General features: G+C 36.9%; 1 protein-coding gene across 4 annotated transcripts in view; it reads right to left on the reverse strand.

The window, feature by feature from the left end:
• Positions 1 to 593: 593 nt before the first annotated feature.
• The window catches only part of LOC123505441 (protein phosphatase 1 regulatory subunit 7-like), a 63,101-nt gene continuing 51,457 nt past the window's right edge, over positions 594 to 12,237 (reverse strand). For all 4 annotated transcript variants that reach the window (XM_045256731.1, XM_045256728.1, XM_045256729.1 and 1 more), the window contains 3 exons: positions 2,003 to 2,119; positions 1,383 to 1,574; positions 594 to 944 (listed from right to left, as the gene is read on the reverse strand). In XM_045256731.1, the coding sequence (XP_045112666.1) occupies positions 771 to 944; positions 1,383 to 1,574; positions 2,003 to 2,119 (483 nt within the window). In that variant the 3' untranslated portion in view covers positions 594 to 770. The remainder of the gene's footprint in view (positions 945 to 1,382; positions 1,575 to 2,002; positions 2,120 to 12,237) is intronic.

The following is a 12,237-nucleotide window of genomic DNA, read 5'->3' on the forward strand; positions in this document are numbered from 1 at the left end:
AAAAAAAAAAAAAAAAAAAAAATGCATTGCATCATATATTGCTCATTACCACCATTCTCTAATTCTTGTCAAATTCTTACAAGTCTGGCCCATAACAGGCATATCTCCAGAATTATGGTCAAGTTATTAATAGAAAATACAAGAACAAGAGATATTGTTTAGTGATCTTTTCTTACCTTTTGTATCAATGAAGAACACTATAAAAAAGACATGCTCTTCCTTTTGCAATTACTATTCAGCATGATATTGTTTGGTATTCAAACTGTCTTGGTGAAACTTAGCCAGCTCACACACCAAATAGGGAGATTGTTAAAACAATAAAATAATACTCATTTGAGGGGAGTGATTGAACATAACCAGCAGGCCAAGGTTTGTTTCATGCAATTTATTGCATTACTGTATGAGCTGCTCAACTCCCCAACATGTATCCTTATAACTGAAGCAACCTTATATCTTTTTGACTTGGTGAAAGCTCTATTTTATTCATAAGTATGAAATACCTGTTGAAGTTTCTCCCTAATACAATTACCATCACATGATGGTGAACAAACTGCAAAATTGCAATAAAACTAGCTGATAAAAACTGTCTTGAAATGAGTTGAAAAGTTTAATTGGTATGTATACATTACAAAAGTGAAAATTCATCAATCATCAGGTTTTTGGAGCATATAACCATTGGATTAAAGAAGCACTCCCTTACTTAATGGAAACAGCTGTGTAAATATGTGTACTCGTACCTTATGCATAAATGACAACACCTCACTACCACCTTATCGGCAAAGAGTTGAATCAATCTGTGTTAACGATGGAAAAGCCATCTTAATCTTGCGACGATAATCAGCACTGCGCTGCAATGGGTTTCCCTCAAGGTAGACAGTCTGTATTCCTTTGGCATTTTCAAGCTGTTTCAAGTCATTCCAGTCACTAATTTCATTGCCATTGAACTGAAAGCAGAGAGCAAGATATCAGTGAAAATTGCTAGATGATGGAAATGGCAAACTTTAAATAAATCACATCTCAGTTTTATATATATATATATATATATATATATATATATATATATATATATATATATATATATATATATATATATATATATATATATATATATATAATAGCAAATGATGAAATTTTCCTTCCAAGTTTGTATTTATAAAATTGTGAACAAAGAAAGGCATTAAGGCTTTGGGACACTTGAGAATGGGATCAAAGAATGAAAGCTCCTATTTTTCAGCATTATGGGGAAAAATTCATCCAGTATAAGCCATTTTGAAATATGTGTGTTTCAGGAACACGTCCTCTATCGAGGTATGTATTCCTAATCCTTCAGTCTAACAAAATAAAATACTATAATTAATAAAACTTTTACTCATAACACTTACCCAGAACTCTTCTATCTCTGTAAGATGGCTAATATTTTCTATCTTTTTTATCCTATTAACAGCCATGTCTAAGGTTTGGAGTTTCACATTGTTATCAAGGCCTTCCAGCACTTCAATGCCATTGTGGGAGCAATACAGCTGCTCCAAGTTTACAAGGCGACCCAATCCTTCTATTTTTGTTAGTCGATTACTCTGAAATAATTAATAATTTCATTATTGTTAAAGGTCATCTACATGGTGTGGCAAGAAACAAGTCTGGTAGGAAACACTTGGCAAAAACCTAAAATTCTGAAGAACCACCAATATTTACTATGTATACTCATACTTACAATGTCTAAGTCATAAATGCCATTATTACCAAGAAAATTATTAACAAAAGATGGCACATCCACAAACCAAGTAAGAAATCAAAACCTATGATCACAATCATTTGAGTACTTTAAAGACTAAACTCTTCAACTTTGCTAATCAAAACTTTTAACATGAAATAAATCCTCTATTTCAAAAAGAACTATAACACACTACTTTATTAATGAAAACAATATGGATAGAAACATAAAAACAATATTCAAGGTCAAAGGATAAGAGAAAAAATCTACACTAATCATTAATATACTAACCTGCACACCAAGAATCTTTAAATTGATGAGGGAATCCATGTTCTGCAGTTTTGTAATTCTATTCTTACCCAAGAAAATACTATTTAGGTTTGTCAATCCATCCAAATTTTCAATGACCTGTGGATGAGATTTATTATTAATAAACAAAAGAACTTAAAAGTTCACATCTAAGAAGCATAGTACAATACTGATACTCATTTCCTGTGGTACCATACCTTCCTGCCATTTTTGGGTCAGACAACCAGTAATTGGAGGGTTTAATGAACACAATTCCTATCACTGCAAACTGCAGTCTCAAACTCTGCCCATGGAGGCAGGGCAAGAGACTTTGGCAGCTTGACCATTATGCAGGGGAAGACTCTGCCCTGAAGCATTAAAAACATAGCTGATAGGAGGACAAGACACATTCAGTGAATATAAACATGTTGGGAGTGTGTACAGTTTCTTTTTCTTACATAAAAAATAGAAGGGTAGAGTTCTTTATTTGTGAGACTGCAGATCATGTATCCCTATTGGAATTCTGCTCTAGCACTGACTTTGCCATGTCTTCAGAGATATACCCCCAATTCATAGGTGAGATAATTACCTCTTGTTCTCAGGATGGGAGGATGGATGGAAGAAGGAAGGAAAGAGGGAATTCTCTCCAATGAGTGAAAGATGGATTCAAGATGCAGTATGTCATCCATAGAGAAAGGAAGGGTAGCCTTCTGTGAGAGACTTTTCATCTTTTGAAAGGATGGTGGAAATTAAAAGAACAACCTTGGACGGCTATACTTTTCTTGAGTTACCGGAAACATGGTAAGCTCGCATCCTCTTAGACAAATTAGATGGTAATTCATTTGTATTCTTGTTCACAAGGCAACTGTGCACCCTTGCCTCAACCTCTTTGGTAATCATATGAAGGCTGTCAGCCCATTTCAAGAGGTGTTTAGAAGACCAACTAAGAATCCTCAGTCCCCAAACCTTCTCTAAGAGAGCTTGAGCAAGTCTAACAGGCAAGTTCAGGATGCCACTGATCTCATGAAAGTGCAAGAACAGATAGCTGAATATGTGGGTTAGTAAATTCCACGTAATCCCTCCAAGGTTCCAGCAAGGACACCTGCCCATGTGAAGAATACTCAGAAGAGTGCATAATGTCCAGATGTAGTGTAGAGAAGGCACACTCCTGTCTGGCTTCCAAACTGTATGAAGATCTTGAAAAACTTATCCCACGGGGGAAGGGTGACACTTCCCTGAAAGGAGACTATGGTGATTACTGCCAAAGCTGAGCAAGAGCGTACCTTATAAGCCTTTTTTCATGAGGAAGACAGCAAACACTCAGTATCATAACAGCACGAATAAGGAAGTAAGGCTGCATTCCCAAGGTGAGAAGATGCAGAAGGAACAAAGCCCTGGCACTGTGAAGATGAAACAGAGGATAAATAGGTGATGAACACCCCTTGTACCTGAGTGACACCATCATTTTCTGCATGCACTTGGATGAGACTGCTCTCAGGTACTGATGTGAATTGGGTTGGGAATGCTCCCTGTAACAAGGGAAAGCAGATGACAGTTACTGTTTCTGCTGCTATGATGCAGGCAAAGCTTGTTTGTGCCATGGAAATGGCAATTTCCCACAATCGGGAGACGCAGATGACAAGCATGCCCTTTAACAAGGCAAATCTTGCCTTTTGCGGTGAGGCAAGGCTATCTTGGAAGAGCAAGGTGAAGATGTTGATGAGTGTCCCCTACAACAAGGGTGAGCAGGAGACACCACACCCACCAACAAAGAGGATATTGAGATTTCTCTGTGGAAAAAAGATGTTCATGATGTTTCATTCCTGACGCAAGATGCAGATGATGCTCACTCCCTGTGTCAAAATAACTCCCAGGACATTCTCTTACACAAGAGAGAAACTTCACGAGAAAACACACACACACACACACACACACACATACACACGAGAGACACAGTTTAGGATGGATGTGGTGTCAGCGCTCCGCACTGTTGATCCCATCCCACTACCTGTTGTTGTGTTTACATGGGACTGGGTGGTGCTCGTTTTCAGAAAAACATTGTAGGACAAGATGATCAGGGAAAAGAGAGACATTGAGGATTTCCAACCAGGAGGCAGGTATGATACCAAAGGAGGAATGCAGGAGGATGAATATGTTGATGAGGGAGAGAGGACATTTGGAGGGTTTGGTATGGCAACCACTGCCCTCCATAAGAGAATGTTAACGTTAGAAAGGAAAGTGGATAAGTGGATAAAGGAGAGTATGGGAATAAAAGAGAATGAAGACCAGGATAGAGAGTGTCAGAAAAACTTGAAAGAAAGGATAAGAAGAGTAGAAGAAAATGAGGCGAGACTAATAGCAGAAAACGAGGAACTTAAAAAGGAATTGGCCAAGTATAAGAAACAGCTGGAGGAAGGACTCGGTAAAGTCGAGAAAGAAAAAGAGAATCTGAAAGATCTGGTAAACAAGGAAGAGGAGAGAGTACAGGATGTGATTAAGAAAGAAGTATATGCATGGAACGTCCAAGATAAGAAAGACAAGGATAATTTTCAGGGGGTGATACAGGAACAACTAAAAGAAAGAGACGAGAATATGGCAAAGAAAATGGTAGGAGTTCTTAAGGAAAAAGAAAATCTAGTAAGGAAAATTGCAGAAAAGAAAGAGTGTAATCATCTTTGGACTGAAAGAAAATAATGTAAAATATGGACCAAGAAGGGAAAAAGAGGAAATGAAATCAGTCAAAGACCTACTAAAGAATCTAAATGACAAGGATAGACAGAGCTTAGATGAGGAGGTAGAAGAAATCCACAGAATGTGACCATATCAGGAAGGAACAGTGAGACCAATTAAGTTACTACTAAAATCACAGACAGCCACATTCTATTATATAGAACAATAAAACTTAGAGAAACAGAAGGTTGCAAGGATATATGTATATATATATATATACATACATATATATATATATATATATATATATATATATATATATATATATATATATATATATATATACAGGCAATCCCCGTTTAACGAAGGTTCACACAACGAAATTTCGCTACAACGAAGGTTTCATTTTACTACCATCTGCTCGTTTAACGAACACCAAACTCGCTTTAACAAAGTTTTATCCAGGTAATTTTTTTCCAAATTTGAAAGCCCTACTGCATCATGCAAGCTGACAGGCTATTGAATACACCAGGAGCTGCTGGTACTAAGGCCTGCCTCAGGAGAAGTCCTGAGACACCTGTAGAATAAAGATCAAGATCAAGCCTCTCGTGGACAACACAGGCGCTGCCGATACAAAGGCCTGACTCAGAAGAAATTCTGCATCACCTGTAGCATCAAGATCAAGATCAAGATCACACGCACCACTCACTCCCCAGTCAAAATATAACAGCGTCACCAGTAGCTCATCTTCCCTAGTTCAACTTACCACCAAAACGCCCTGCAATGTGACCTAACGTTCCTAAGAAGACTAGGAAGTGTCTTATTCTCGAAGTGAAGCTAGGTATTATTCACAGACACGAGAGAGGCCAGAAAACTAATAACATTGCTCGCCACCATCTTGACTCCATCTAATGTCTACTATTTTCAAGTCAGCAGACTCTATTAAGAAGGCTGGTGAGACCGCATCTTCCTTGAAAGCTAAAAGAACCACCTGAACTCGTGACTCTACAATGGATAAAATGGAAAGCCTTGTGGAAATGTGGTACATAAGTTTTGTATGTGGTACCATGATGCACACTTTGTTTACATTCCACAGGTTGCCGGTTAGTGTCTTTCCCATTTCACTCTCCCTCCCTTCATAAAGTTAAGATCATCTACATTATAAAGTTACGTACATACGTACATTAGTGTACATTATAATGACTTAAATTAAACTACCTAAATGTTTAACTTCATAATTTTTACTTTCATTAAACCTTTTACTGTACTATGATGTACTCTCGCTTTGCTTACTCTCAATGGAAGTTCAAATCAGGGGTTAAACTTGTTATAATAGGTTCGTTTAATGAAGTTTCGCTTAACGAAGTGTTTTTTAGGAACGTAACCCCTTCGTTAAACGGGGGTTGCCTGTACTTATCAATTTCTTCATCCTTTCTTTGTCCATGAAGTGAAATGCTGCTCCAATATTCCTTAGCAAATTATATGTCTCTCTAAAAATTCTACATATATGGCTTACCGATTGATTGTTTTCTTCCAACGTCACTCCTAAGCCCTTTTCCTTTTTTTACTTTCTCCAGTTCTACTCCATCTCCCATCTTATAGATTCCCACAGGTCGTCTTCCACTCTTTCCCATTTCCATGACATGGCTTTTGTCCACATTGAATTCCATTTCCCACTTTTTACTCCATTCCCAGATCTTATTTAGGTCTTTTTGCAGTACAGGCAACCTCCGTTTAACGAAGGGGTTACGTTCCTAAAAAAACACTTCGTTAAGCAAAATTTCGTTAAGCGAACCGATTATAACAAGTTTAACCCCTGACTTGAACTTCCACTGAGAGTAAGCAAAGTGAGAGTGCATCATAGTACGGTGAAAGGTTTAATGAAAGTAAAATTTATGAAGTTTAACATTTAGGCAGTTAAATTTAATTTAAGTCATTATAATGTACACTAATGTATGTATGTACGTAGCTGTATAATGTTGATGATCTTAAATTTATGAAGGGAGGGAGAGTGAAACGGGAAAGACACTAACCGGCAACCTGTGGAATGTAAACAAAGAGTGCATCATTGTACTGCATACAAAACTTATGTACCACATTTCCACAAGGCTTTCCATTTTATCCATTGTAGAGTCACGAGTTCAGGTGGTTCTTTTAGCTTGCAAAGGAAGATACAGTCTCACCAGCCTTCTTAATAATCTGCTGACTTGAAAATAGTAGAGACAGTAGATGGAGTCAAGATGGTGGCCAGCAATGCTATAGTTTTCTCGCCTCTCTCATGTCTATGAATAATATCCAGCTTCACTTCGAGAGTAAGAGACTTCCTGGTCTTCTTAGGAATGCTAGGCCACATTGCAAGGAGTTTTGGTGGGAAGTTGAGCGAGTTAAGACAAGCTGCTGCTGACGCTGTTATGGGAGTGAGTGGTGCGTGTTGTCCACGAGAGGCTTTATCTTGATCTTGATCTTGATTCTACAGGTGTCCCAGGATTTCTCCTGAGGCAGGCCTTAGTATTTGCGGCTGCTAGTGTATTCAAAAGCTTGTCAGCTTGCATGATATGGCGGGGCTTTCAAACTTGAAAAAAAATTACCAGGATAAAACTTTGTTAAAGCGAGTTTGGTATTCGTTAAATGAGCAGATGGTAGTAAAATGAAACCTTCGTTGTAGCGAAATTTTGTTGTGTGAACCTTCAATAAGTGGGGGTTGCCTGTATTTCACAATCCTCTTTTTGCCTTATAACTCTGCACAGTTTCGCATCATCTGCAAACAGATTTATGTAGCTATTCACTCCTTCTGGGATGTCGTTAATATAAATGAGGAAAAGTATTAGTGCCAATACTGACCCCTGTGGCACTCCTCTTTCTACTGCTCTCCACTTGGATTTCATATCTTTAACTACCGTCCTTATTTCTCTCCCCCTCAAATAATTTTCTATCCATCTCAATGTGCTTCCTTTTAAGCCACCCTTCTCCTCTAACTTCCATAGTAATCTTGCATGTGGCACTTTGACAAACTCCTTTTTACATCCAAATAAATACAGTCAACCCATCCCTCTCTCTCTTGTACTCTATCAACTATTCTAGAATAGAAACTCAATAAATTAGTTACACACGACTGTCTTCTTCTAAAACCAAATTGGCTATTTGATATTAATTTGTTGTCTTCAAGGAACTTGATCCATTGTTTCTTTATTATTCTTTCACATATCTTGCATATTACACTAGTTAGTGATACCGGTCTGTAATTTAAAGGTTCCTCCTTCCTTTCGCTCTTATATGTGGGAACCACCTCAACTCTTTTCCATTCTACTGGTACTGTTCCATTTTCTATTGAGCATTTTATGATTTTGTATATAGGACTTGCTAGTGTGTGTGTGTGTGTGTGTGTGTGTGTGTATTTACCTAGTTGTAGTTTTACAGGGCCTGGGCTTTATGCTCGTGTGGCCCCGTCTCCATATCTACACTTATCCAATCTTACTTTAAAAGTGTGCACACTCGTTGCAGACACTACTTCTTCATCTAAACTGTTCCACGTCTCAATACATCTCTGGAAACTATATTTTTATATCTCTCAGACATCTTCCCTTTCTCAGCTTTTTACTATGCGATCTTGTGCTTCGGGTGTCATATTCTTCTCTCAGGATCAGTTTCTCATTATCCACTTGGTCCATTCCGTTGATCAATTTATAGACTTGCATCAGGTCTCCTCTCTCCCTTCTTTGTTCCAAGGTTGGTAGATCCATAGCCTTTAGTCTCTTCTCATATGTCATCCCTTCAAGTTCTGGGACCATTCTTGTAGCCATTTTTTGTAGCCTCTCCAATTTTCTGGGACCATTCTTGTAGCCATTTTTTGTAGCCTCTCCAATTTTCTTATGTGTTTCTTTTTATGAGGGGTCCACACTACTCCTGCATATTCCAATCTGGGTCTTATTATAGTATTTATCAATTTCTTCATCATTTCTTTGTCCATGTAGTGAAATGCTACTCCAATATTCCTTAGCAAATTATATGTTTCTTTAAAAATGTGTGTGTGTGTGTGTGTGTGTGTGTGTGTGTGTGTGTGTGTGTGTGTGTGTGTGTGTGTGTGTGTGTGTGTGTGTGTGTGTGTGTGTGTATTTACCTAGTTGTAGTTTTACAGGGCCTGGGCTTTATGCTCGTGTGGCCCTGTCTCCTTATCTACACTTATCCAATTTTTCTTTAAAACTCTGCACACTCGTTGCTGACACCATTTCTTCACTCAAACTGTTCCAAGTCTTTGCGGGAAACTATATTTTTTAACATCTCTCAGACATCTTCCCTTCTTCAGTTTCTTACTATGCCATTTTGTGCTTCTAATGTCATATTCTTTTTTCAGGATTAGTTTCTCATTATCCACTTCATCCATTCTGTTAATCAATTTATAAACTTGCATCAGATCCCTTCTCTCTCTTCTCTGTTCCAGGGTTGGTAGATCCATAGCTTTTAGTCTCTCCTCATATGTCATCCATTTAAATTCTAGAACCATTCTTGTAGCCAATTTTCTTATGTGTTTCTTTTTATGGGGGGTCCACCCAACTCCTGCATATTCCAATCTAGGTCTTATTTTAGTACTTATCAATTTCTTCATCATTTCTTTGTCCATGTAGTGAAATGCTAATCCAATATTCCTTAGCAAATTATGTATGAAAATTCCATCAATATGGCTTACCAGTTGATTGTTTTCTTCCATCGTCAATCCAAGTCCTTTTCCTTCTTTACTTTTTCTAGTTCTACTCCATCTCTCATCTTATAGATTCCCACTGATCCTCTTTCACTTTTTCCCATTTCCATGACATGGCTTTTGTCCACATTGAATTCTATCTCCCATTTTTTACTCCATTTCCAGATCTTATTTAAGTCGTCCTGCAGTATTTCACAATCCTTATTTTGTTTTATGACTCTGCACAGTTTCGCATCATCCGCAAACAGATTTATGTAGCTGTTCACTCCCTCTGGCATGTCGTTTATATATACGAGAAAAAGTATTGCCAATACTGACCCCTGTGGCACTCCGCTGTCTACTGCTCTCCACTTGGACTTCATATCTTTAACTACCATCCTTATTTCTCTCCCCATCAAGTAATTTTCCATCTATCTCAATGTGCTTCCTTTTAAACCACCCTTCTCCTCTTACTTCAATAGTAATCTTTCATGTGGCACTTTATGAAATGCCTTTTTTAAATCTAAATAAATACAGTCAATGCATCCCTCTCTCTCTCTCTCTTGTACTTTATCAACTATTCTAGAGTAGAAACTCAATAAATTTGTTACACACGACCGACCTTTTGTAAAACCAAATTGGTTATTTGATAATAATTTGTTGTCTTCAAGAAACTCAATCCATTGTTTTTTTATTACTCTTTCACACAACTTGCATATTACACTAGTTAGTGATACTGGTCTGTAATTTAAAGGTTCTGCCTTCCTTCCACTCTTATATATGGGAACCACCTCAGCTATTTTCCATTCTACTGGTACTGTTCCATTTTCTATTGAGCATTTTATGATGTTGTATATAGGACTTGCTAGTTCTTCTCTACATTCTTTTAATATTCTGCCTGAGACTTCATCCGGTCCCATTGCCTTCTCCTCATCTAATTCCGTCATCAACTCTATTATTTCAAGCTTGGTTACTTTAATCTCTTTCATATGGACAGTTTCTCTATTACCCTGTGGTCTTTCAAATTTGGATTCCTAAGTAAAAACCTCCAGAAATTTACTATTTAACAGTTCTGCCATACTTTTTGGGTCTTCCACCATCCCGTTCTCTCCTTTTAACCTTTCTATTGTTTCTTTTTGGCTTATTTTTCCATTTATGAATCTGTAGAACAATTTCGGTTGTTCCTTACATTTTTTGACAATGTCCTTTTCATAGTTCCTTTCTTCTTCTTTTCTCACCTTAGCATAATCCTTTCTTGCTGTTTTGAAGTTTTCCTTATTTTCTGGATTTCTGTTTCTTCCCCACCTTTTCCATGCTCCAACTCTTTTCTTCTTTGCCCTAGCACACCTTGCATTAAACCAATCTTTCTTTCCTTCTTCTTTAAGTCTATATTTTGGGACATATTCCCTCACTCCTGTTTTGTATATTTCTAAAAATAAGTTATACTTCTTTTGCACTGTTTCTGAGTTTTCCATCTCCTTCCAGTTTACGTTTTTAAAATAGCTCTTGAGGTTCTCAATATTACCCTTTCTGTAATTTAATCAGTCTCCTTTGTATGATTCATCTCTATCTTCCTTTTCCTCTTCTATATCCATTTCTAATATTACATAGTCACTCTTTCCCAATGGGCACTTATGTCTTATATCATCGTTCATTTATATATCCCTTGTAAAAACTAGGTTCAATCTCGCCGGCTCATCGTTTCTTCTGAATCGTGTGTTTTCCTTTATTCTTTGGACCATCATATTATCTATCATTAGGTTCAGAAATCTAAATCCCCAGGATTCTTCTCCTATACCACTTTCATCATTTTCCCAGTCCACCTCCTTAAAGTTGAAATCTCATACTAATATAACTTTTCTCCTTTCTTTAATGATTCTTATAAGACTCGATATTGTGTCATCTATCATGTCTTTATATTCTTGATTGGTCCATGAATTTGTTTTTGGTGGCACATATGTTCCAATGATTGTTAAGTCCTTTTTATTAATATGTATCTTAATATACAGTATTTCTGATTTTCCTTCCCCAAACTCCACTTGATTTACCATCATCTCTTTCCTTAACATCATCATGACTCCTCCTCCTCTTTTACCCACTCTGTCTCTCCTCCATATATTATACCTTTTATCTATGTCTATTTTTATTGCCTCATTTAACTTTGTTTCCACCAGGCATACAATATCTGGTTCTTCTTTCTTTATGTAATCTCTTAATTCTAATTTACTTGATAAAACCCCATCTATGTTCGTATACATAATTTCTAATCTCTTGTTTTTATCATTTTTAGTTAAACTTGCTCCATTTTTTTCTCTTCCTTCTCTTTTATATACCATTTCCTTATCCTGTGTCCTATAATTCTCCAAAAAAATGCCTTCTTCTCCTCCTCTGACCTTTCATTATTTTTTTCTTTTGCTTCTGCCACCAGCTCGTTGTGTCTCTTCCTTTCCTCCTCGTTTCTATTTTTCTTTATATATATATATATCTTTGCAACCTTCTGTTTCTCTGAGTTTTGTTTTTCTATATAGTATTTCTTCTGTTGCCGCTTGTGATTTTCGTAGTATCTTACTTGGTCTCACTGTTCCTTCTTGATATGGTCCCATTCTATGGATTTCTTTTACTTCCTCTTCTAAGTTCTGTCTATCCTCATGATTTAGATGTATTAGTAAGTCTTTTACTGATTTCATTCCGTCCTTTTCCCTTCTTGGTCTATATTTAACATTTTTTTCTTTCAGGCTAAAAATAATTACTTTTTTTCCTCAATTTCTCTTACTAAATTTTCTTTTTTCTTCAGGACTCCTATCATTTTGTTTGTCATATTTTCATCTCTTTCTTTTAACTGTTCTTGAAATACTTCCTGAAATCATTCCTTGTCTTTCTTATCTTGGATTCT

The sequence above is a fragment of the Portunus trituberculatus genome, chromosome 18 (genome assembly GCF_017591435.1).
Source record: "Portunus trituberculatus isolate SZX2019 chromosome 18, ASM1759143v1, whole genome shotgun sequence".
NCBI lineage: Eukaryota > Metazoa > Arthropoda > Malacostraca > Decapoda > Portunidae > Portunus > Portunus trituberculatus.